The sequence below is a fragment of the Chamaea fasciata genome, unplaced genomic scaffold, assembly GCF_029207755.1.
Source record: "Chamaea fasciata isolate MVZ Bird 193981 ecotype frontalis unplaced genomic scaffold, bChaFas1.0.hap1 SCAF_778, whole genome shotgun sequence".
Lineage (NCBI taxonomy): Eukaryota > Metazoa > Chordata > Aves > Passeriformes > Sylviidae > Chamaea > Chamaea fasciata.
This window is the reverse complement of record NW_027094863.1, coordinates 20,735-43,721: the sequence shown is the minus strand read 5'-3', so window position 1 is coordinate 43,721 and position 22,987 is coordinate 20,735. Positions and strand designations below refer to the sequence as shown.

Here is a 22,987-nt window from a genome sequence, read left to right as displayed (position 1 = left end):
CCTCTGGATTCGGGATCATGCAGAAGCCTCAGGAAATGGGAATGGTTTGGGATGGAGGGATTTTTTTAGGGGGATTTTTTGCATCCCTCTGGATTCGGGAACACGCAGAGCCCTCATGCTGATCCCAGATGGGATCAGGGAACAAGAATGGTTTGGAATGAGGTGGTTTTTTGGGATTTCTGCGTCCCTCTGGATTTGGAGATGCAGAACCCTGGTGGAATGGGAATGATTTGGGACGGAGGGATTTTTGGGGGGGATTTCTGCGTCCCTCTGGATTTGGAGATGCAGAACCCTCGTGGAATGGGAATGATTTGGGACGGAGGGACTTTTTTGGGGGGATTTCTGCGTCCCTCTGGATTCGGGGACACACAGAACCCTGGTGGAATGGGAATGATTTGGGACGGAGGGATTTTTGGGGGGGATTTCTGCGTCCCTCTGGACTCGGGGACACACAGAACCCTGGTGGAATGGGAATGATTTGGGACGGAGGGATTTTTGGGGGGGATTTCTGCGTCCCTCTGGACTCGGGGACACACAGAACCCTGGTGGAATGGGAATGATTTGGGACGGAGGGATTTTTTTCGGGGGGATTTCTGCGTCCCTCTGGATTTGGAGATGCAGAACCCTGGTGGAATGGGAATGATTTGGGACGGAGGGATTTTTGGGGGGGATTTCTGCATCCCTCTGGATTTGGAGATGCAGAACCCTGGTGGAATGGGAATGATTTGGGACGGAGGGATTTTTTTCGGGGGATTTCTGCGTCCCTCTGGATTGGGCTCCCTGACAAACCTCCGGGAACCACAACGGGGAGGAGGGGCACAGACCCCACCAAGGAGGGGGGGATGAAAAAGTACCGGCAAAACAACCCAACGGAATGAACGGAAGCTCCAAGAAAAACCCGGGAATTCCGAGGAGGAGAGATCCCATCTCTCAATCTCAGGACGAACCCCTGAATATCAGGGGGAGGGGGGGAGGGAAGAGGAGGATCCCCTAAACGTGCGTCTGCATCCTCTGCTGAAACCTCTGCCCGTAGTCCGAGTGCTGGGACGTGTAGGAGAACCTGGCCGCGCTCCCGAACTTCCCCATGGCCTCGTAGGCGTCGTAGGCTCCCCTCTCCAACCCCGCGGCGTTCCCGAATCCCAAACGAAAGGCGGGATAACCCGCCTGGAACGTCCCGGCGCCGTAATTCTCGTAGGACAACTGGCTGGCCGTGTCCCCTCCGCCCGTCCCCGGAGCCGTGGTGGCGTCGGGGGGAAACTCGGGGCCGGCCCGGGGGTAGGAGCTGAGCTGGGCGTAGCCGCTGGAATGGGACAGACGGGACGGAGGGCGCGCGTCGAAACGGGCGGCGCCGGGGGGAGCGCCGGGGGGAGCGCCGGGGCCGGCGCGGTAATCGGCGTACAGCACCGAGCGGGACGCCGGGCGGTCCTCGTGGGCGCGGACGTTGTAGTAGCCGTTGGTGGGGTCCTGGGATGGGAAAAAAAGGGAAAATCTGGTGGGATTTGGGGAGTTTTGGGGTTTGGGAGGGTGGGGATTCTTTGGAATGGGTTGTAGTAGCCGTTGGTGGGGTCCTGGAAGGGGAAAAGGGGAAAATCTGGTGGGATTTGGGGAGTTTTGGGGGTTTGGGAGGGTGGGGATTCTTTGGAATGGGTTGTAGTAGCCGTTGGTGGGGTCCTGGGATGGGAAAAAAAGGGAAAATCTGGTGGGATTTGGGGAGTTTTGGGGTTTGGGAGGGTGGGGATTCTTTGGAATGGGTTGTAGTAGCCGTTGGTGGGGTCCTGGAAGGGAAAAAAGGGAAAATCTGGTGGGATTTGGGGAGTTTTGGGGTTTGGGAGGGTGGGGATTCTTTGGAATGGGTTGTAGTAGCCGTTGGTGGGGTCCTGGGATGGGAAAAAAAGGGAAAATCTGGTGGGATTTGGGGAGTTTTGGGGTTTGGGAGGGTGGGGATTCTTTGGAATGGGTTGTAGTAGCCGTTGGTGGGGTCCTGGAAGGGGAAAAGGGGGAAAATCTGGTGGGATTTGGGGAGTTTTGGGGTTTGGGAGGGTGGGGATTCTTTGGAATGGGTTGTAGTAGCCGTTGGTGGGGTCCTGGATGGGAAAAAAGGGAAAATCTGGTGGGATTTGGGGAGTTTTGGGGGTTTGGGAGGGTGGGGATTCTTTGGAATGGGTTGTAGTAGCCGTTGGTGGGGTCCTGGAAGGGAAAAAAGGGAAAATCTGGTGGGATTTGGGGAGTTTTGGGGTTTGGGAGGGTGGGGATTCTTTGGAATGGGTTGTAGTAGCCGTTGGTGGGGTCCTGGGATGGGAAAAAAGGGGGAAATCTGGTGGGATTTGGGGAGGTTTTGGGGTTTGGAGGGGATTTGGGGAGGGTGGAGATTCCTTGGGATTGACTGGGAGGGTGGGAGTTCCTTGGAATTGTTTGGGATGGTGGAAATGGAGAGTGGAGATCCTTTGGAATTGATTGGGAGGGTGGGAATTCTTTGGAATTGTTTGGGAGGGCACGGACGTTGTAGTAGCCGTTGGTGGGGTCCTGGAAGGGGAAAAGAGGGAAAATCTGGTGGGATTTGGGGAGGTTTTGGGGGTTTGGAGGGGATTTGGGGTGGTGAGGATGGAGGGTGGGAATTGTTTGGATTGATTGGGAGGGTGGAAATCCCTTGGAATTGATTGGGAGAGTGGGAATTCTTTGGGATTCTTTAGGAGGGTGGGAAATGGAGAGTGGGGATCCTTTGGAATGGGATCCGTGTCCAAACACTCCTGGAATTTTTGGGGCCGTGCCCATTCCCAAAGCCCCGACCACCCTTTTTCCCTAATTTTTTCCCAATTCTCCCTAATTTTCCCGAAAATCCATCCCAAATTCCTGCCCAGAACATCTCCCTGCAATCTCATCCCCTCCCAAAATCCCAGATCCCCAAAATTTCCCCCTCCAAATCCCAACAATCCCAAAATTTCACCCTTTTTTCAGGGGGGGGGGGGTTTCCCACCCCAAATTTTTTTTTTTGAATGGAATTTTTTGAGTTTCTGCCCATTCTGGGGGGAAAAATAAAACTAAAAATATAAAATTTGGGATCTTTTCCCAAGGGGGGGCCGGACCTTGAGCTCGTACTCCTCGCGGGTGTCGATGGTGTCGCAGCGCAGGTCCTGCTTCAGGTCCACGTCGTCCTTGAACGACTTGGGGGGAAGAAAAAAAAATTCCATGGAATTTATGGGAAAAAAAAAAAAAATTCCACGGAGTTACGGAAAATTTCCGTGGGATTGCAGAAAAATTCCATGGAGTTACGGGAAAATTCCGTGGGGTTGTGGAGAAATCCATGGAATTGTGGGAAGATTCGTGGAATTTACGAAAAAGAACCTCCGTGGAGTTACGGAAAAATTCCGCGGGATTATTATGGAATTAGGATGGAATTTTTGTGGAATTATTGTGGAATTATTGTGGAATTTTAATGGAATTTTTGTGGAATTTTTATGGAATTTTTGTGGAATTTTTGTGGAATTTTTATGGAATTTTAGTGGAATTTTTATGGAATTTTAATGGAATTTTTGTGGAATTTTAGTAGAATTTTAATGGAATTTTTGTGGAATTATTATGGAATTATTGTGGAATTTTAATGGAATTTTAATGGAATTATTGTGGAATTTTAATGGAATTTTAATGGAATTATTGTGGAATTATTGTGGAATTTTAATGGAATTTTTATGGAATTTTTGTGGAATTTTAATGGAATTTTTATGGAATTTTAGTGGAATTTTAATGGATTTTTTATGGAATTACGGAAAGATGGGAGGGAAGGGGCGGCTCCTGGTATCCCAAGATGGCCTTGGGGACACTCTCAGGGTTGGGGACAACCTCCCATCCATCCCAGGTGGCTCCAACCTCTCCTTGGGTTCCCTCCCAGCTTTTGGGGACCCCTCCCGCCCGTCCCAAGGTGACAACTCGCCGTCCCCAGACGCCGCCAGGACGTCCCCGGGGCGTCCCTCACCGAGTAGATGGCCTTCATGACGCGCGTGGCCGTGGACACGCTGGCCGTGTCCTCCTCCCTGTCCGCGTGCAGCGTCAGCGGCTCCCGGTTCACCGTCTCCACCTTGATGTCCAGCTTGCGCAGCGTCACGTCCTTACGGCCTGGGAGTGACCACAGAGTGACCGCCGAGTGACCGCCGAGTGACCGCCGGCTCACCGCGGTCCCCTCGGCGTCACCGCTGTCCCCTCACTCACTTCCTTTGCGGCGCCGGTAGAGGAAGCAGGCGAGGGCCACCAGGAAGGTGACGAGGAGGATGCTGGCGCCGATGGTGGCCCCGGCGATGATGCCCACGGGCAGGACCTCTGTGGGGACACGGCCAGTTGGGGGGGACAACGGGGGACCAATCCCGAAATTCCCGGAGGAGTTTGGGATTGGGGAAAGGGGTTTCGGGGTCATTGAGTGCGAGCGGTGTTCGGTTCCCTCTTGGTCATCCAGAGGAGTCTCCGGGAATTCCTTGGAGAGCTCCAGGGAGAACCCAAACTCTTCCAACACCTGATGTTTCCCAGGAGGAATTTCCTCAGATTTTCCAGCCCAACCCAACTGGAGATGACCCAACATTGTCCCCAAGGTTGTCCCCGTGGTGTCACCTTTCTCCTCCAGCTGGATGATGGCCGTGCCCGGCCCAAATTCCCCCAGATTTTCCAACCCAACCCAACCCAACTGGAGATGACCCAACATTGTCCCCAAGGTTGTCCCAGTGGTGTCACCTTTCTCCTCCAGCTGGATGATGGCCGTGGCAGGCCAGAATTCCCCCAAATTTCCTAGAAGGAATTCCCCCGGATTTCCCAACCCAACCCAACCCAACCCAACCCAACTGGAGATGACCCAGCATTGTCCCCAAGGTTGTCCCAGTGGTGTCACCTTTCTCCTCCAGCTGGATGATGGCCGTGCCCGGCCCGAATTCCCCCAGATTTCCCAACCCAACCCAACCCAACTGGAGATGACCCAGCATTGTCCCCAAGGTTGTCCCAGTGGTGTCACCTTTCTCCTCCAGCTGGATGATGGCCGTGCCCGGCCCGAATTCCCCCAAATTTCCAACCCAACCCAACCCAACTGGAGATGACCCAACATTGTCCCCAAGGTTGTCCCCAGTGGTGTCACCTTTCTCCTCCAGCTGGATGATGGCCGTGGCAGGCCAGAATTCCCCCAAATTTCCTAGAAGGAATTCCCCCGGATTTCCCAACCCAACCCAACCCAACCCAACCCAACTGGAGATGACCCAGCATTGTCCCCAAGGTTGTCCCAGTGGTGTCACCTTTCTCCTCCAGCTGGATGATGGCCGTGCCCGGCCCGAATTCCCCCAGATTTCCCAACCCAACCCAACCCAACTGGAGATGACCCAGCATTGTCCCCAAGGTTGTCCCAGTGGTGTCACCTTTCTCCTCCAGCTGGATGATGGCTGTGGCCGGCCAGAATTCCCCCAGATTTTCTAACCCAACCCAACCCAACTGGAGATGACCCAACATTGTCCCCAAGGCTGTCCCCGTGGTGTCACCTTTCTCCTCCAGCTGGATGATGGCCGTGGCAGGCCAGAATTCCCCCAAATTTCCTAGAAGGAATTCCCCCGGATTTCCCAACCCAACCCAACCCAACCCAACCCAACTGGAGATGACCCAGCATTGTCCCCAAGGTTGTCCCAGTGGTGTCACCTTTCTCCTCCAGCTGGATGATGGCCGTGCCCGGCCCGAATTCCCCCAAATTTCCAACCCAACCCAACCCAACTGGAGATGACCCAACATTGTCCCCAAGGTTGTCCCCAGTGGTGTCACCTTTCTCCTCCAGCTGGATGATGGCCGTGGCAGGCCAGAATTCCCCCAAATTTCCTAGAAGGAATTCCCCCGGATTTCCCAACCCAACCCAACCCAACCCAACCCAACTGGAGATGACCCAGCATTGTCCCCAAGGTTGTCCCAGTGGTGTCACCTTTCTCCTCCAGCTGGATGATGGCCGTGGCAGGCCAGAATTCCCCCAGATTTCCCAACCCAACCCAACCCAACTGGAGATGACCCAGCATTGTCCCCAAGGTTGTCCCTGTGGTGTCACCTTTCTCCTCCAGCTGGATGATGGCCGTGCCCGGCCCGAATTCCCCCAAATTTCCTAGAAGGAATTCCCCCGGATTTCCCAACCCAACCCAACCCAACTGGAGATGACCCAACATTGTCCCCAAGGCTGTCCCCGTGGTGTCACCTTTCTCCTCCAGCTGGATGATGGCCGTGCCCGGCCCGAAGCTGTTCCAGGCCGTGCAGTTGTAGCGCGTCTGGAAGTCGGCGTCCATGACGTTGTTGATGGTCAGCGTGGACAGGACGCCGCTGCCCGTGTTGGTTCTCTCCACCGTGTACCTCTCCAGGGTGCCGGCTTCCAGAATGTTCTCCTTCCACGCCCACGCCTGGACCACGGGCGAGAGAGGAGGGGTCAGGGCCGGGTGGGCTCGGAGTTGTCATTAATTATAATTTACATCTTACATATTCATATAATTACGTTCCACTCGATATAGTTGCGTTCTCTTTAGATGATTATATTTTATTTCCTCGGAGCGCGTTGTGTTTTCTGTAATTGTATTGTTGTGTCATAGATACGTTACGTGGTGATACACTGGTTGTGTATTAATTGTACCTATTAAATAATTATACAATAAAATATACTGTATATATATTTTATTGTATGAATATATGTATGTGTATAATTGTACAATAAAATATATTCCCCGTTGGCACAAGTGAAAATTTCTACGGTGCACGCTGTTATAATTGGGTCGTGCTTTAGGTAATTTTATCGTGTTTTCTATAATCGTGTTGTATTTTAGGGAAAGGTTTTATATAATTTATATCAAATAATATGTGTTTTTATAGACGCGTATGAAGATATTTATGTCATTTAACGTATTTGTGCACATACGAGGATCGTCGTTTTTATGCGTTATGCCATTTACGTGTCAGATAATTATCTCTCCGTTATGTGTTATTGTGTAATTGCGTTATGAAGTGTATTTCCCATGGTTTTGCGGGATTTCTGGTGGGATTTGGTTTGCGTTCCTTTGGGGGGTTTTCCCCCAGTATTTTTGGGGGAATTCTTTTTTTTTTTCCCGGGATTTTTTGAGTGATTTTCGTGGGATTCTTTTTTTTGATTTTTTGAGTGATTTTCACGGGATTTTTTGGATTTTTTGAGAGATTTTCACGGGATTTTTTTGGATTTTTTGGAGCGATTTTTGCGGGAATTTTTTTTGATTTTTTGAGAGATCTTCACGGGATTTTTTTTGATTTTTTGAGCAATTTTCACAGGATTTTTTTTTATTTTTTGATCGATTTTCACAGGATTTTTTTTTTTATTTTTTTGAGCAATTTTCACGGGAATTTTTTTGGATTTTTTGAGAGATTTTCATGGGATTTTTTTGGATTTTTTTGAGCAATTTTCACGGGAATTTTTTTGGATTTTTTGGAGCGATTTTCACGGGATTTTTTTTTTCATTTTTTTGAGCGATTTTCACGGGATTTTTTTTTGGATTTTTTTGGAGCGATTTTTGCGGGATTTTTTGGATTTTTTGAGCGATTTTCACGGGATTTTTTTTTAATTTTTTTTGAGCGATTTTCACAGGATTTTTTTGGATTTTTTGAGCGATTTCCATGGGATTTTTTTGGATTTTTTTTTTATTTTTTTGAGCGATTTCCACGGGATTTTTTTGGATTTTTTGGAGCGATTTTCACGGGATTTTTTTTTTTTTAATTTTTTTGAGCGATTTTCACGGGATTATTTTGGGATTTTTTTGAGCGATTTTCGCGGGATTTTTTTGGATTTTTTTGAGCGATTTTCACGGGATTTTTTTTTTATTTTTTTGAGTGATTTTCGTGGGATTTTTTTGGACTTTTTTGAGCAATTTTTGCGGGAATTTTTTTGGATTTTTTGAGAGATTTTCACGGGATTTTTTGGATTTTTTGGAGCGGTTTTCACGGGATTTTTTTTTTTATTTTTTGAGCGATTTTTGCAGGAATTTTTTAGATTTTTTGAGCGATTTTCACGGGATTTTTTTTTTTTTGGATTTTGGGGGCATTTCGGGGTATTTTGGGGCGACTCACGATGCGGTCTGGCGGCGGCGTGCTGCCGATGAAACACTCGACCTTGCCGCGGTCGCCGCGCACGGGCGAACTGCACCGGCTCGCTCGAGATGATCGGCGGGCCTGCGGAGAGGGAAAACAGGGAATTTTGGGTCCCGGGGGAAAGGAAAATCCCAGGGAAAGAGAAAACTGGGAATTTTGGGTCCCGGGAAAGGGAAAATCCCAGGGAAAGAGAAAACTGGGAATTTTGGGTCCCGGGGAAAGGGAAAATCCCAGGGAAAGAGAAAACTGGGAATTTTGGTCCCGGGGAAAGGGAAAAATCCCAGGGAAAGAGAAAACTGGGAATTTTGGGACCCGGGGAAAGGGAAAATCCCAGGGAAAGAGAAAACTGGGAATTTTGGGTCCCGGGGAAAGGGAAAATCCCAGGGAAAGAGAAAATTGGGAATTTTGGGTGCTAGGGAATGGGAAAATTGGGAATTTTGGGTCCCGAGGAAGGGGAAAAATACGGAGTTTGGGGGTCCCAGGGAAAGGGAAATTTGGGAATTTTGGGTCCCAGGGAAAGGGAAATTTGGGAATTTTGGGTCCTGGGGGGCAAGGATGAGGGAATTTATGGCCGGGCAAGGGGATCTGCCCTTTTTGGTGGGATCCACCCCATTCCCAAGGGATTCCCGGGAGGTTTTTTGGGGGTTTTTTGAGGCGGGATTTTTGGGGGTTTTGGGGGCGGTTTTGGGGTTTGTTTTGGGGGGCGATTTGGGGGGTTTTTGGGGTGGGTTTTGGGGGTTTTTTGGGGTTTTGGGGGGGGTTTTTTGGGGGTGGTTTTTGGGCTTTTTTGGGGGGTGATTTGTGGGGGTTTTTTGGGTGGTGGTTTTTGGGGGTGATTTTGGGGGGTTTTCGGGGGTGGTTTCTGAGGTTCTGGGGGTGATTTTTGGGTTTTTTGGGGTGGTTTTTGGGGGTTTTATTGGGGTGTGATTTGTGGGGTTTTTTGGGGGGTGGTTTTTGGAGTGATCTTTGGGGGTTTTTTTGGGGGTGGTTTTTTGGGGGTTTTTGGGGGTTTTTTGGGTGTGGTTTCTGGGTTTTTTGGGGGTTTTGGGGGTTGGTTTTTTGGGGTGGTTTCTGGGATTTTTTGTGTTGGTTTTTGGGGGTTTTTGTGTCGGTTTTTGGGGTGGTTTCTGGGTTTTTTGGGTTGGTTTTTTGGGGTGGTTTCTGGGTTTTTTGGGTTGGTTTTTGGGGTTTTTGGGTTGGTTTTTGGGGTGGTTTCTGGGTTTTTTTGGGGTTTTTTTTGGGTTGGTTTTTTTGGGGTGGTTTCTGGGTTTTTTGGGTTGTTTTTTGGAGTGGTTTCTGGGGTTTTTTGGGTTGGTTTTTGGGGTGGTTTCTGGGTTTTTTGGGGGGTTTTTGGGGTTGGTTTTCTGGGGTGGTTTCTGGTTTTTTTGGGTTGGTTTTTTGAGGTGGTTTCTAGGGGTTTTTGGGTTGGTTTTTGGGTGGTTTTGGGGTGGTTTCTGGGGTTTTTTGGGTTGGTTTTCTGGGGTGGTTTCTGGGGTTTTTTGGGTTGGTTTTTTGGGGTGGTTTCTGGGTTTTTTGGGGGTTTTTTGGGTTGGTTTTTTGGGGGTGGTTTCTGGGTTTTTTTGTGTTGGTTTTTTGGGGTGGTTTCTGGTTTTTTTGGGATTTTTTCAGGGTGGTTTTTGGGGTGGTTTCTGGGTTTTTTGGGGTTTTTTTTCGGGGGTGGTTTTTGGGGTGATTTTGGGGGTTTTTGGGGGCGGTCTTTTTGGGTTTTTTTGGGGGTGTCTGACCGTTGACGAAGAGGGTGACCTCCCTCTCGCCCACGGCCGATCCGGGGGGACGATGGCCTTGCAGACGTACTGGCCGGCGTCCGCCTGCGTCACCGACTTCAGGTACAGCTGGTTGCTGTTGCTCAGCACCTGGGGACAGGTGGGGACAGTTGGGGACAGTTGGGGACAGCTGGGGACAGTTGGGGACAATTGGGGACAATTGAGGACAGCTGGGGACAGCTGGGGACAGTTGTGGATGGTTGGGGACAGTTGGGGACAGCTGGGGACGGTTGGGGACAGTTGGGGGATGGTTGAGGGCAGTTGGGGACAATTGGGGACAATTGAGGACAGTTGGGGACAGTTGGGGACAATTGGGGATGGTTGGGGACAGTTGGGGGTGGTTGGGGACAGTTGGGGACAGTTGGGGGTGGTTGGGGACAGTTGGGGACAGGGTGGGGGGTGGTTGGGGACAGTTGGGGACAATTTGGGATGGTTGGGGACAGTTGGGGACAGCTGGGGACAGTTGGGGACCAGTTGGGGGTGGTTGGGGACAGTTGGGGACAGCTGGGGACAGCTGGGGACAGTTGGGGACAATTTGGGATGTTGGGGACAGTTGGGGACGGTTGAGGACACTTGGGGACAGTTGGGGACAATTGAGGATAATTGGGGACAATTGAGGACAGTTGGGGACAATTGGGGACGACTGGGGACAGTTGGGGACAGCTGGGGATGGTTGGGGCACAATTGGGGACAATTGAGGATAATGGGGGACAATTGAGGACAGTTGGGGACAATTGGGGACGACTGGGGACAGCTGGGGATGGTTTGGGGACAGTTGGGGACAGTTGGGGACAATTGGGGATGGTTGGGGACAGTTGGGGACAGTTGGGGACAATTGGGGACAATTGAGGATAATGGGGGACAATTGAGGGACAATTGGGGACAATTGGGGACAATTTGGGATGGTTGGGGGACAGTTGGGGACAGTTGGGGACAGTTGGGGACAACTGTAGACAAATGGGAACAGTCCAGGGACAGTTGGGGGGGACTCTTTTTGGGGGATTTTTGGGGGGATTTTGGGAGGATTTTTGGGGGGGACTTTTTAAAGGGTTTTTTTTTGGGATTTTCTTGTGATTTTTTTTTGGGGGGGGGGGTCTTTCGGGGCGGTTTCGGGGGTCTCCTACCATGTTGGACTCCTTCTTGGTCCAGGTGAGGGTCAGGGGCGGGTTCCCCGACCACACGCAGGTGAGGGTGACGTCGGAGCCGATGTCGGTCACCGTGGGCTTGGGGTCCACCACGATCCGGGGGGCGACTGCGGGGGGGAAAAGAGGAGAGGGGTCAGGGGAGGGATTTGGGGTCAGGGGAGGGGTTTGGGGTCAGGGGAGGGATTTTGGGGTCAGGGGAGGGATTTGGGGTCAGGGGAGGGGTTTGGGGTCAGGGGAGGGGATTTGGGGTCAGGGGAAGGATTTGGGGTCAGTGGGAGGGGATTTGGGGTCAGGGGAGGGGTTTGGGGTCAGGGGAGGGATTTGGGGTCAGGGGAGGGGTTTGGGGTCAGGGGAGGGATTTGGGGGTCAGGGGAGGGATTTGGGGTCAGGGGAGGGGTTTGGGGTCAGGGGAGGGGTTTGGGGTCAGGGGAGGGATTTGGGGTCAGGGGAGGGATTTGGGGTCAGGGGAGGGGATTTGGGGTCGGGGGAGGGGTTTGGGGTCAGGGGAGGGGATTTGGGGTCAGGGGAGGGATTTGGGGTCAGGGGAGGGATTTGGGGTCAGGGGAGGGGTTTGGGGTCAGGGGAGGGATTTGGGGTCAGGGGAGGGATTTGGGGTCAGGGGAGGGATTTGGGGTCAGGGGAGGGGATTTGGGGTCAGGGGAGGGATTTGGGGTCAGGGGAGGGGTTTGGGGTCAGGGGGAGGGATTGGGGTCAGGGGAGGGATTTGGGGTCAGGGGAGGGGTTTGGGGTCAGGGGAGGGGATTTGGGGTCAGGGGAGGGGGTTTGGGGTCAGGGGAGGGGTTTGGGGTCAGGGGAAGGGATTTCGGGTCAGGGGAGGGGTTTGGGGTCAGGGGAGGGGATTTGGGGTCAGGGGAGGGGTTTGGGGTCAGGGGAGGGGTTTGGGGTCAGGGAGGGATTTGGGGTCAGGGGAGGGATTTGGGGTCAGGGGAGGGGTTTGGGGTCAGGGGAGGGGTTTGGGGTCAGGGAGGGATTTGGGGTCAGGGGAGGGGATTTGGGGTCGGGGGAGGGGTTTGGGGTCAGGGGAGGGGTTTGGGGTCAGGGAGAGGGGTTTGGGGTCAGGGGAGGGGTTTGGGGTCAGGGGAGGGATTTGGGGGTCGGGGGAGGGGTTTGGGGTCAGGGGAGGGGTTTGGGGTCAGGGGAGGGGTTTGGGGTCAGGGGAGGGGATTTGTGGGTCGGGGGAGGGGTTTGGGGTCAGGGGAGGGGTTTGGGGTCAGGGAGGGGTTTGGGGTCAGGGGAGGGGTTTGGGGTCAGGGGAGGGGATTTGGGGTCGGGGGAGGGGTTTGGGGTCAGGGGAGGGGTTTGGGGTCAGGGGAGGGGTTTGGGGTCAGGGGAGGGATTTGGGGTCAGGGGAGGGGATTTGGGGTCGGGGGAGGGGTTTGGGGTCAGGGGAGGGGTTTGGGGTCAGGGGAGGGGTTTGGGGGTCAGGGGGAGGGATTTGGGGTCGGGGGAGGGGTTTGGGGTCGGGGGAGGGATTAGGGGTCAGGGGAGGGATTTGGGGTCAGGGGAGGGGTTTGGGGGTCAGGGGAGGGGTTTGGGGTCAGGGAGGGGTTTGGGGTCAGGGGAGGGATTTGGGGTCAGGGGAGGGGTTTGGGGGTCAGGGGAGGGATTTGGGGTCAGGGGAGGGGTTTGGGGTCAGGACAGGTATTTGGGGCGGGTTTGGGGTCAGGACAGGTGCTTAGGGCGGGTTTGGGGTCAGGACAGGTGTTTAGGGCGGGTTTGGGGTCAGCACAGGTATTTGGGGCGGGTTTGGGGTCAGGACAGGTGTTTAGGGCGAGTTTGGGGTCAGCACAGGTGTTTGGGGCGGGTTTGGGGTCAGGACAGGTATTTCGGGCGGGTTTGGGGTCAGGACAGGTGTTTGGGGCGGGTTTGGGGTCAGGACAGGTGTTTAGGGTGGATTTGGGGTCAGCACAGGTGTTTAGGGTGGGTTTGGGTCCAGGACAGGTGTTTAGGGCGGGTTTGGGGTCAGCACAGGTGTTTAGGGTGGGTTTGGGGTCAGCACAGGTGTTTAGGGTGGGTTTGGGTCCAGGACAGGTGTTTAGGGCGGGTTTGGGGTCAGCACAGGTGTTTAGGGCGGGTTTGGGGTCAGCACAGGTGTTTAGGGCGGGTTTGGGGTCAGGACAGGTGTTTAGGGGGGATTTGGGGTCAGGACAGGTACTTTCGGGCGGGTTTGGGGTCAGGACAGGTGTTTGGGGCGGGTTTGGGGTCAGGACAGGTATTTCGGGCGGGTTTGGGGTCAGGACAGGTGTTTAGGGTGGATTTGGGGTCAGCACAGGTGTTTAGGGTGGGTTTGGGGTCAGGACAGGTGTTTAGGGTGGATTTGGGGTCAGGACAGGTGTTTAGGGTGGGTTTGGGTCCAGGACAGGTGTTTAGGTCGGGTTTGGGGTCAGCACAGGTGTTTAGGGTGGGTTTGGGGTCAGGACAGGTGTTTAGGGCGGGTTTGGGGTCAGCACAGGTGTTTGGGGCGGGTTTGGGGTCAGGACAGGTGTTTCGGGCGGGTTTGGGGTCAGGACAGGTGTTTAGGGCGGGTTTGGGGTCAGCACAGGTGTTTAGGGGGGATTTGGGGTCAGGACAGGTGTTTCGGGCGGGTTTGGGGTCAGGACAGGTGTTTAGGGTGGGTTTGGGGTCAGGACAGGTATTTGGGGCGGGTTTGGGGTCAGCACAGGTGTTTAGGGCGGGTTTGGGGTCAGCACAGGTGTTTAGGGGGGATTTGGGGTCAGGACAGGTGTTTAGGGCGGGTTTGGGGTCAGCACAGGTGTTTAGGGCGGGTTTGGGGTCAGGACAGGTATTTGGGGCGGGTTTGGGGTCAGGACAGGTGTTTAGGGCGGGTTTGGGGTCAGCACAGGTGTTTAGGGCGGGTTTGGGGTCAGGACAGGTGTTTAGGGCGGGTTTGGGGTCAGCACAGGTGTTTAGGGCGGGTTTGGGGTCAGGACAGGTGTTTGGGGCGGGTTTGGGGTCAGGACAGGTGTTTGGGGCGGGTTTGGGGTCAGGACAGGTGTTTGGGGCGGGTTTGGGGTCAGGACAGGTGTTTAGGGCGGGTTTGGGGTCAGCACAGGTGTTTAGGGCGGGTTTGGGGTCAGGACAGGTGTTTGGGGCGGGTTTGGGGTCAGCACAGGTGTTTAGGGCGGGTTTGGGGTCAGCACAGGTGTTTGGGGCGGGTTTGGGGTCAGGACAGGTGTTTGGGGCGGGTTTGGGGTCAGCACAGGTGTTTGGGGCGGGTTTGGGGTCAGCACAGGTGTTTGGGGCGGGTTTGGGGTCAGCACAGGTGTTTGGGCGGGTTTGGGGTCAGCACAGGTGTTTAGGGCGGGTTTGGGGTCAGGACAGGTGTTTGGGGCGGGTTTGGGGTCAGCACAGGTGTTTAGGGCGGGTTTGGGGTCACTCACAGTGCACGTCCACCAGGGTGCTGACGTTGGTGCTGCCGATGTCGTTGTGCACCTCGCAGGACACGGGCTCGGTGAAGAAGGTGTGGTCCACCTGCGTGTCGTACCTGTTCTCCTTGGCCTCCTCGATCAGCACCCCGCCCTTGGCCCACCTGGGACACGGGCACGCCTCAATCCTCAATCCTGATCCTAAATCCTCAATCCTGATCCTAAATCCTCAATCCTGATCCTGAATCCTGATCCTAAATCCTCAATCCTGATCCTAAATCCTGATCCTAAATCCTGATCCTAAATCCTCAATCCTGATCCTAAATCCTCAATCCTGATCCTAAATCCTGATCCTAAATCCTAAATCCCGATCCTAAATCCCAACGAGCATCCCACCCTGGGCCCACCTGGGGACATGGGGACGCCGTGGGGACACGGGGTGACCCTGATCCTGATCCCAATCCCGACCCCAAAAGGTTTTGGGGTGTGGAGGGGACACAGAATCCCCATGGGACACGGGGTGACCCCGATCCCGATCCTGGGGGATTTTGGGTCTGTGGGGACACGGGGTGACCCCGATCCCGATCCTGGGGGATTTGGGGTCTGCGGGGACACGGGGTGACCCCGATCCCGATCCTGGGGGATTTTGGGTCTGTGGGGACACGGGGTGACCCCGATCCCGATCCTGGGGGATTTGGGGTCTGTGGGGACACGGGGTGACCCCAATCCCGGGGGATTTTGGGGTCTGTGGGGACACGGGGTGACCCCGATCCCGATCCCGGGGGATTTCGGGGTCTGTGGGGACACGGGGTGACCCCGATCCCGATCCTGGGGGATTTTAGGGTGTGGAGGGGACACGGGGTGACCCCGATCCCGATCCTGGGGGATTTTGGGTCTGTGGGGACACGGGGTGACCCCGATCCCGATCCTGTGGGATTTTGGGGTCTGTGGGGACACGGGGTGACCCCGATCTCGATCCTGGGGGATTTTGGGGTCTGTGGGGACACGGGGTGACCCCGATCCCGATCCTGGGGGATTTTGGGTCTGCGGGGACACGGGGTGACCCCGATCCCGATCCTGTGGGATTTTGGGGTCTGTGGGGACACGGGGTGACCCCGATCTCGATCCCGGGGGATTTTGGGGTCTGCGGGGACACGGGGTGACCCCGATCCCGATCCCGGGGGATTTTGGGGTCTGTGGGGACACGGGGTGACCCCGATCCCGATCCCGGGGGATTTCGGGGCTCACCTGTAGCCCTTGATCTCGGGGTTGGCCGTGGCCATGCAGGTGAACACGACCCTCTCGCCCTCCTGCACCGTCTGCGGCTGGATGGACAAGGTCACCGTCGGCGGGTCTGTGGGGACAGGGACAGCGTCAGCGGGGGCACCCGGGGGGACCCCAAAGCTCGGGGGTGGGGCGCCCACCGCCCCTGAACTTGTGGGGACCCGAAATCCCATCCCATACAAAATCCCATCCCAGGTGGGGACCCTGAATCCTATCCCTGTCCCTTTGGGGTCCCTAAATCCCTTTGGGGACCCTAAATCCCTTCCATGTCCCTTTGGGGACGCTAAATCCCTTTGGGGACCCTAAATCCCTTTGGGGTCCCTAAATCCCTTTGGGGACCCTAAATCCCTTCCCTGTCCCTTTGGGGACCCTAAATCCCTTTGGGGTCCCTAAATCCCTTCCCTGTACCTTCGGGGTCCCTAAATCCCTTTGGGGTCCCTAAATCCCTTCCCTGTCCCTTTGGGGACCCTAAATCCCTTTGAGGACCCTCAATCCCTTTGCGGTCCCTAAATCCTTTCCCCGTCCCTTTGGGGACCCTCTTTTGCTCTTCCTCCTCCTCCTCCTCCTTTTTCTTTCCCTCCTCCTCTTTCTCCTCTTCCTCCCTGTTCCTCTTCCTCCCCTTCCTCCTTTTCCGTCTTCCTCCTCCTCCTCCTCCTCCTCCCTCCAGCAAATCCCACCCCCAGGCGCCACTCCCACCGGCGACACCCCAAAACCCTCCTAAACCCCCCCAAAAATCCCCCAAAATCCCCCAAAATCCCCAAAATCCCCCAAAATCCCCATCCACCTCCCCGCCACTCACAGCCCGCTGATGTCCCCAATGTCCCCAGTGTCCCCCCTATCGCCTGGATATCCCCTGGATGTCCCCAATGCCCCTGGATGTCCCCAGTATCCTCAATGTCCCCACTGTCCCCACTGTCCCCAATATCCCCTGGATGTCCCTGGTGTGCCCAATCCCCTGGCTGTCCCCTGGTGTCCCCAGGCTCTTCCCCATGTCCCCAGGCTGTCCCCAGTGTCACCAATCCCCAGGCTGTCCCCTGGCTGTCTGTGGCTGTGGCTGTCCCCGGTGTCCCTGGTGTCCCCTGGCTGTCCCCGGTGTCCCCGGTGTCCCCTGGCTGTCCGTGGCTGTCCCCGGTGTCCCCTGGCTGTCCCCGGTGTCCCCTGGCTGTCCGTGGCTGTCCCCGGTGTCCCCGGGCTGTCCCCGGTGTCCCCGGTGTCCCCAGGCTGTCCGTGGCTGTCCCCGGTGTCCCCTGGCTGTCCCCAGTGTCCCCGGTGTCCCCTGGCTGTCCGTGGCTGTCCCCTGGCTGTCCCCGGTGTCCCCTGGCTGTCCGTGGCTGTCCGTGGCTGTCCCCGGTGTCCCCGGGCTGTCCGTGGCTGTCCCCAGTGTCCCCGGTGTCCCCTGGCTGTCCGTGGCTGTCCCCGGTGTCCCCGGGCTGTCCGTGGCTGTCCCCGGTGTCCCCGGTGTCCCCTGGCTGTCCGTGGCTGTCCCCGGTGTCCCCGGGCTGTCCGTGGCTGTCCCCGGTGTCCCCGGTGTCCCCGGGCTGTCCGTGGCTGTCCCCAGTGTCCCCTGGCTGTCCGTGGCTGTCCCCGGTGTCCCCGGTGTCCCCTGGCTGTCCGTGGCTGTCCGTGGCTGTCCGTGGCTGTCCCCAGGCTGTCCGTGGCTGTCCCCGGTGTCCCCTGGCTGTCCCCGGTGTCCCCGGGCTGTCCGTGGCTGTCCCCGGTGTCCCCTGGCTGTCTGTGGCTGTCCCCGGTGTCCCCTGGCTGCCTGTGGCTGTCCCCAGGCTGTCCCCGGTGTCCCCGGTGTCCCTGGTGTTCCCGGGCTGTCCCCGGTGTCCCCTGGCTGCCTGTGGCTGTCCCCAGGCTGTCCCCAGTGTCCCCGGTGTCCCTGGTGTTCCCGGGCTGTCCCCGGTGTCCCCTGGCTGTCTGTGGCTGTCCCCGGTGTCCCCTGGCTGTCTGTGGCTGTCCCCGGTGTCCCCTGGCTGTCCCCGGTGTCCCCGGTGTCCCCGGTGTCCCTGGTGTCCCCTGGCTGTCTGTGGCTGTCCCTGGTGTCCCCGGGCTGTCTGTGGCTGTCCCCGGTGTCGCCTGGCTGTCCCCAGTGTCCCCTGGCTGTCCGTGGCTGTCCCCGGTGTCCCCGGTGTCCCCTGGCTGTCTGTGGCTGTCCCCGGTGTCCCCGGTGTCCCCTGGCTGTCCCCGGTGTCCCCGGTGTCCCCGGGCTGTCCGTGGCTGTCCCCGGTGTCCCCGGTGTCCCCTGGCTGTCCCCAGTGTCCCCGGTGTCACTCACGGTGCACGTTGAGGCGCACCGAGGTCTCCTTTCCGCCGGGCACGGCCTCGTTGGAGCAGCGGCACGAGAACACGCGCCCGATGTCCAGGTCCGTGGGCGTGATGGGCAGCAGGCTGGTGGTGCTCTCCCGCTTGCCGTCGGCCAGCACCTCCTGAGGGGACAGTGGGGACCTTGGGGACACCCTAAAAATCCCCCAAAGGAGCCCCAGAAATCGCCAAAAAAAAATCCCCCCAAAAATGCCCCCAAAATCTCCGGGGTCGCTGGGGACATCCCAAAAATTCACCCAAAATTCTCCAAAAAATCCCCAAAAAAATCCCCCCAAAAAATCCCCCCAAACCCCCGGGGACACTGGGGACATTGGGGACACTGGGGACATCCCAAAAATCCACCCAAAATCCCCCCAAAAATCCTAAAAAAATAAAAAATCCCCCCAAAAATCCCCCCAAGGGCCTGGGGGACACTGGGGACATCCCAAAAATCCACCCCAAATCCTCCAAAAAATCCCCCAAAAAATCCCCCCAGACCCTCAGGGTCACTGGGGACACTGGGGACACTGGAGACATCCCAAAAATCCACCCAAAATTCTCCAAAAAATCCCCAAAAAAATCCCCCAAAAAATCCCCCCAAAGGCCCGAGGACACTGGGGACACTAGGGACATGGGGGACACTAGGGACATCCCAAAAATCCACCCAAAATCCCCCAAAAAATCCTAAAAAATTCCCCAAAAAATCCCCCCAAACCCCCAGGGTCACTGGGGACACTGGGGACATTGGGAACGCTGGGGACATCCCAAAAATCCACCCAAAATCCTCCAAAAAATCCCCCCAAAAATCCCCCCAAAGGCCCGGGGACACTGGGGACATTGGGGACACTGGGGACACTGGGGACACTGGGGACACTGGGGACACTGGGGACACTGGGGGTGGTGGGCAGCAGGCTGGTGGCGCTCTCCCTCTTGCCGTCGGCCAGCACCTCCTGAGGGGACATTGGGGACCTTGGGGACACTGGGGACGCGCCAAAAATTCCAAAAAACTCGCCAGAACAATCGCCAAAAAAAATCGCCAAAAAAAATCGCCAAAAAAAATCTCCAGGGACATCAGAGACACCGGGGGACACGGGGGACATTGGGGACATTGGGGATGCCCCAAAAAAACTCCCCCCAAATCCCCAAAAAATTCCCCCCCCCCAAAAAAAAAACCCCCAAAAACATCCCCCCCCCCCCCCCAAAAAAAAATCCCCCAAAAATCTCCGGGGTCACTGGGGACACGGTGACAGTTTTGGGGACACGGTGACAGTTTTGGGGACACGGTGACAGTTTTGGGGACATACCGTGGTGGTGACAGCGCCGTCCTGCTGCAGCCCGTGGCGGAACCAGGCCACGGTGGGGACAGGATGGGACAGGACACGGTGACAGTTTTGGGGACACGGTGACGGTTTTGGGGACACGGTGACAGTTTTGGGGACACGGTGACGGTTTTGGGGACATACCGTGGTGGTGACAGCGCCGTCCTGCTGCAGCCCGTCGCGGAACCAGGCCACGGTGGCGGCGGGCTTGGCGCTGCGCGTGTGGCACGTCAGGTTGTAGGGGGTCCCGGCCCGCAGCAGGATCTCGGGGGCGCCGTCGATGGTGGGCTCCTCCGGGGGGACTGCGGGGGGACACGGGGGGACAGCGGCTCGGGGGGGACACCCTGGGGGTGGCGGGGGGGGGGACCGGGGGCCGGTGGGGTTCGGGGGGTGATTTAGGGGCGGGTGTGGGACGTTGGGGACGTTGGGGGTCGTGTGCGGCTTTGGGGACATTGGGGACTGTGTGGGGCCTTGGGGACACTGGGGACATTGGGGACATTGGGGACTGTGTGGGGCCTTGGGGACACTGGGGACATTGGGGACATTGGGGACTGTGTGGGGCCTTGGGGACACTGGGGACACTGGGGACATTGGGGACATTGGGGACACTGGGGACATTGGGGACTGTGTGGAGCCTTGGGGACACTGGGGACACTAGGGACATTGGGGACACTGGGGACACTGGGGACATTGGGGGCACTGGGGACATTGGGGGCACTGGGGACATTGGTGACTGTGTGGGGCCTTGGGGACACTGGGGGCATTGGGGACATTGGGGACACTGGAGACATTGGGGACACCCTGGTGACATCGGGGACACTGGTGACACCCTGGGGACACTGGGGACACTGGGGACTGTGTGGGGCATTGGGGACACTGGGGACACTGGGGACATTGGGGACATGGGTGACTGTGTGGGGCCTTGGGGACACTGGGGCCACCCTGGGGACCCTGGGGACACTCACTGAGCACGGTGAGGGCGGGCGCGGCGCGAGCGCAGCGCGGCCTCGGTGGCCTGGCACTCGTAGACGGCGTCATCGGAGAGCTCGGCCTGGCTGATCTCCAGGTTGTACTGGCCCGAGTCGGCCGTGCCCACCACCCGGTACCGGGGCCACGCTGGGCGACAGCGCTGGTGTCACCTCAGCGTCACTGGTGTCACCTCAGCGTCACTGGGACAGCCCAGCCCCAGGGGTCACACACACGGGGACACCCCAATCCCACAAGGACACCCCAAAGCCACCCCCTTTCCTGGGCACCTTTGAGCTTCTGCCCTATAAGTGTCACCCCAAAGCCACCCCTGCCCCATGGGTGTCACCCCTGTCCTGTGTGTGGTGTCACCCCAAAGCCACCCCTGCCCCATGGGTGATGTCACCTGTGTCCCATGGGTGATGTCACCCGTGTCCCGTGGGTGATGTCACCCGTGTCCCATGGGTGATGTCACCCGTGTCCCATGGGTGATGTCACCCGTCCCCGGGTACCTTTGAAGCCCTGCCCCATGGGTGTCACCCCCAAAGCCACTCCCCTGGCCCCATGGGTGTCACCCCAAAGCCACCCCTGCCCCATGGGTGTCACCCGTGTCCCGTGGGTGATGTCACCCGTGTCCCATGGGTGATGTCACCCCTGCCCCATGGGTGATGTCACCCGTGTCCCGTGGGTGATGTCACCCGTGTCCCGTGTGCGGTGTCCCCCGTCCCCGGGTACCTTTGAGGCCCTGCCCCATGGGTGATGTCACCCGTGTCCCATGGGTGACGTCACCCGTGTCCCGTGGGTGACGTCACCCGTGTCCCACGTGCGGTGTCCCCCGTCCCCGGGTACCTTTGAGGCCCTGCCCCATGCCCAGGGCCAGCCCGTCCTTGGTCCATTGCACGATGCCGGAGTAGTTGAGCACCACGCAGGACAGGACGATCCTCTGCCCCGCCACCACCGTCTGGTCCTCGGGCTCCTCCACGAACCGCGTCTGCACCGCTGCGGCCACGGCGTCAGCGCCCGCCGCGGCCCGGCAGCGCCCCGCGGGCCGCCCCGACATCCCGGGACACGCCCGGGCTGCCCCCGAGATCCCCCGAGATCCCCCGGAGCTGCCCCCGAGATCCCCCCCGAGAACCCCCGGAGCTGCCCCCGAGATCCCCCCCGAGATCCCCCGGAGCTGCCCCCGAGATCCCCCCCGAGAACCCCCGGAGCTGCTCCCGAGATCCCCCCCGAGATCCCCCGGAGCTGCCCCCGAGATCCCCCGGAGCTGCCCCCCGAGATCCCCCCCGAGATCCCCCGGAGCTGCCCCCGAGATCCCCCCCGAGATCCCCGCCGATCCTCCAGAGCTGTCCCCGATCCCCCGGGGCTGCCTGGGATCTCCCCGGATTCCCCCAGAGCTGCCCCAGATCCTCCTGAGATCCCCCTAGGATTCCTCGGAGCTGCCCCAGATCATCCCCCCCCCCTCGATCCCTTGGAGTACCCCAAGATCCCCCAGGGCCGCCCCAGTTCCCCCCGAGATCCCCCAGGGCTGCCCGGGATCCTCTTGGGACCCCCCGAGATCCTCCAGATCTCCTCAGAGCCGCCCTGGATCCCCTGCAGCTTCTCAGGATCCTCTTGGAGCTGCCCCTGATCCCCCCTAGAGATGCCCTGGATCTCCTTGGAACTGCCCCAGATCCCCCCCAAAGATCTCCTGGAGCTCCCCAGGATCCCCCTGGAGCTCCCCAGGTTCCCTGGAGCTCCCCAGGATCCCCTCAGGATCCCCCCGGAGCTCCCCAGGATCCCCTCAGGATGCCCCCGGAGCTCCCCAGGATCCACTCAGGATCTCCCCATCACTGCCCGTGGTCCCCAGAGCTTCCCGTGACCCCCTCAGGATCCCAGGATCCGGGAGTTCCCGGGGATCCCTGGATCTGCTCAGGATCCCCTTGGACCTTCCCGGGATCTCCCCGGAGCTCCCCACGACCCCCGGGAGGTCTCGGGGACCCCCCCCGAACCCGGTGTCGCCTCTGCCTGTCCCGGATCGGGATCGATGGCGGCGTCACGCGGGGATCGAGCGGGAGGTGACAGCGACAGGGACGGGGGAGGGGAGGGGAAGGGAGGGGAGGGGAGGGGAGGGGGGGGGAGGGCTGGAATGTGCCCCGGAGCGGGGAACGGGCGGCGGGACCCCCCGCCCCCACCCCGGAAAGGGGCCCGGCCGTTTTTCCCGGCTCGAATCCCGGGTTTTTAAATCCCGGGACACGGCGCGGGATGGAACATTCGATGGCGAAAAGGAAATTCTCCCCCCCCCCCCACCCCCCAAGGCGGGTACCGAAATCCTCACAAATCCCCCCAAAATTCCCCGAAGTTTTCCACAAAATCCCCCCCCCAAAAAAATCCCCACGAAATCCTCCACAAAATTCCCCCAAAATCCTCCACAAAATCCCCACAAAATTCCCCCAAAAATCTCCACAAAAACCTCCACAAAATTCCCCCAAAATCCTCCACAAAATTCCCCCAAAATCCTCCACAAAATGCCCCAAAATTCTCCACAAAATCCTCACAAAATCCCCACAAAATTCCCCCAAAATCCCCACAAAATTCTCCACAAAATCCTCCACAAAATGCCCCAAAATTCTCCACAAAATCGTCCACAAAATTCCCCCCAAAATCTCCGCAAAATCCTTCACAAAATTCCCCCAAAATTCTCCACAAAATCCCCACAA

General features: G+C 57.5%; 1 protein-coding gene across 1 annotated transcript; it reads right to left on the bottom strand.

Annotated features, from left to right (window-relative positions):
• Positions 1-666: 666 nt before the first annotated feature.
• LOC136305901 (kin of IRRE-like protein 1) lies at positions 667-21,348 on the bottom strand. Its single transcript, XM_066209216.1, is given in 17 exon segments — positions 667-1,464; positions 3,084-3,161; positions 3,971-4,110; positions 4,204-4,311; positions 6,197-6,395; positions 8,080-8,142; positions 8,144-8,181; positions 9,846-9,891; positions 9,894-9,974; positions 11,009-11,136; positions 14,431-14,579; positions 15,664-15,769; positions 17,978-18,128; positions 19,467-19,624; positions 20,288-20,300; positions 20,302-20,438; positions 21,138-21,348. Coding segments are annotated over 17 exon segments (2,280 nt in total). The 3' UTR covers positions 667-990.
• Between the last annotated feature and the right edge of the window lie 1,639 nt (positions 21,349-22,987).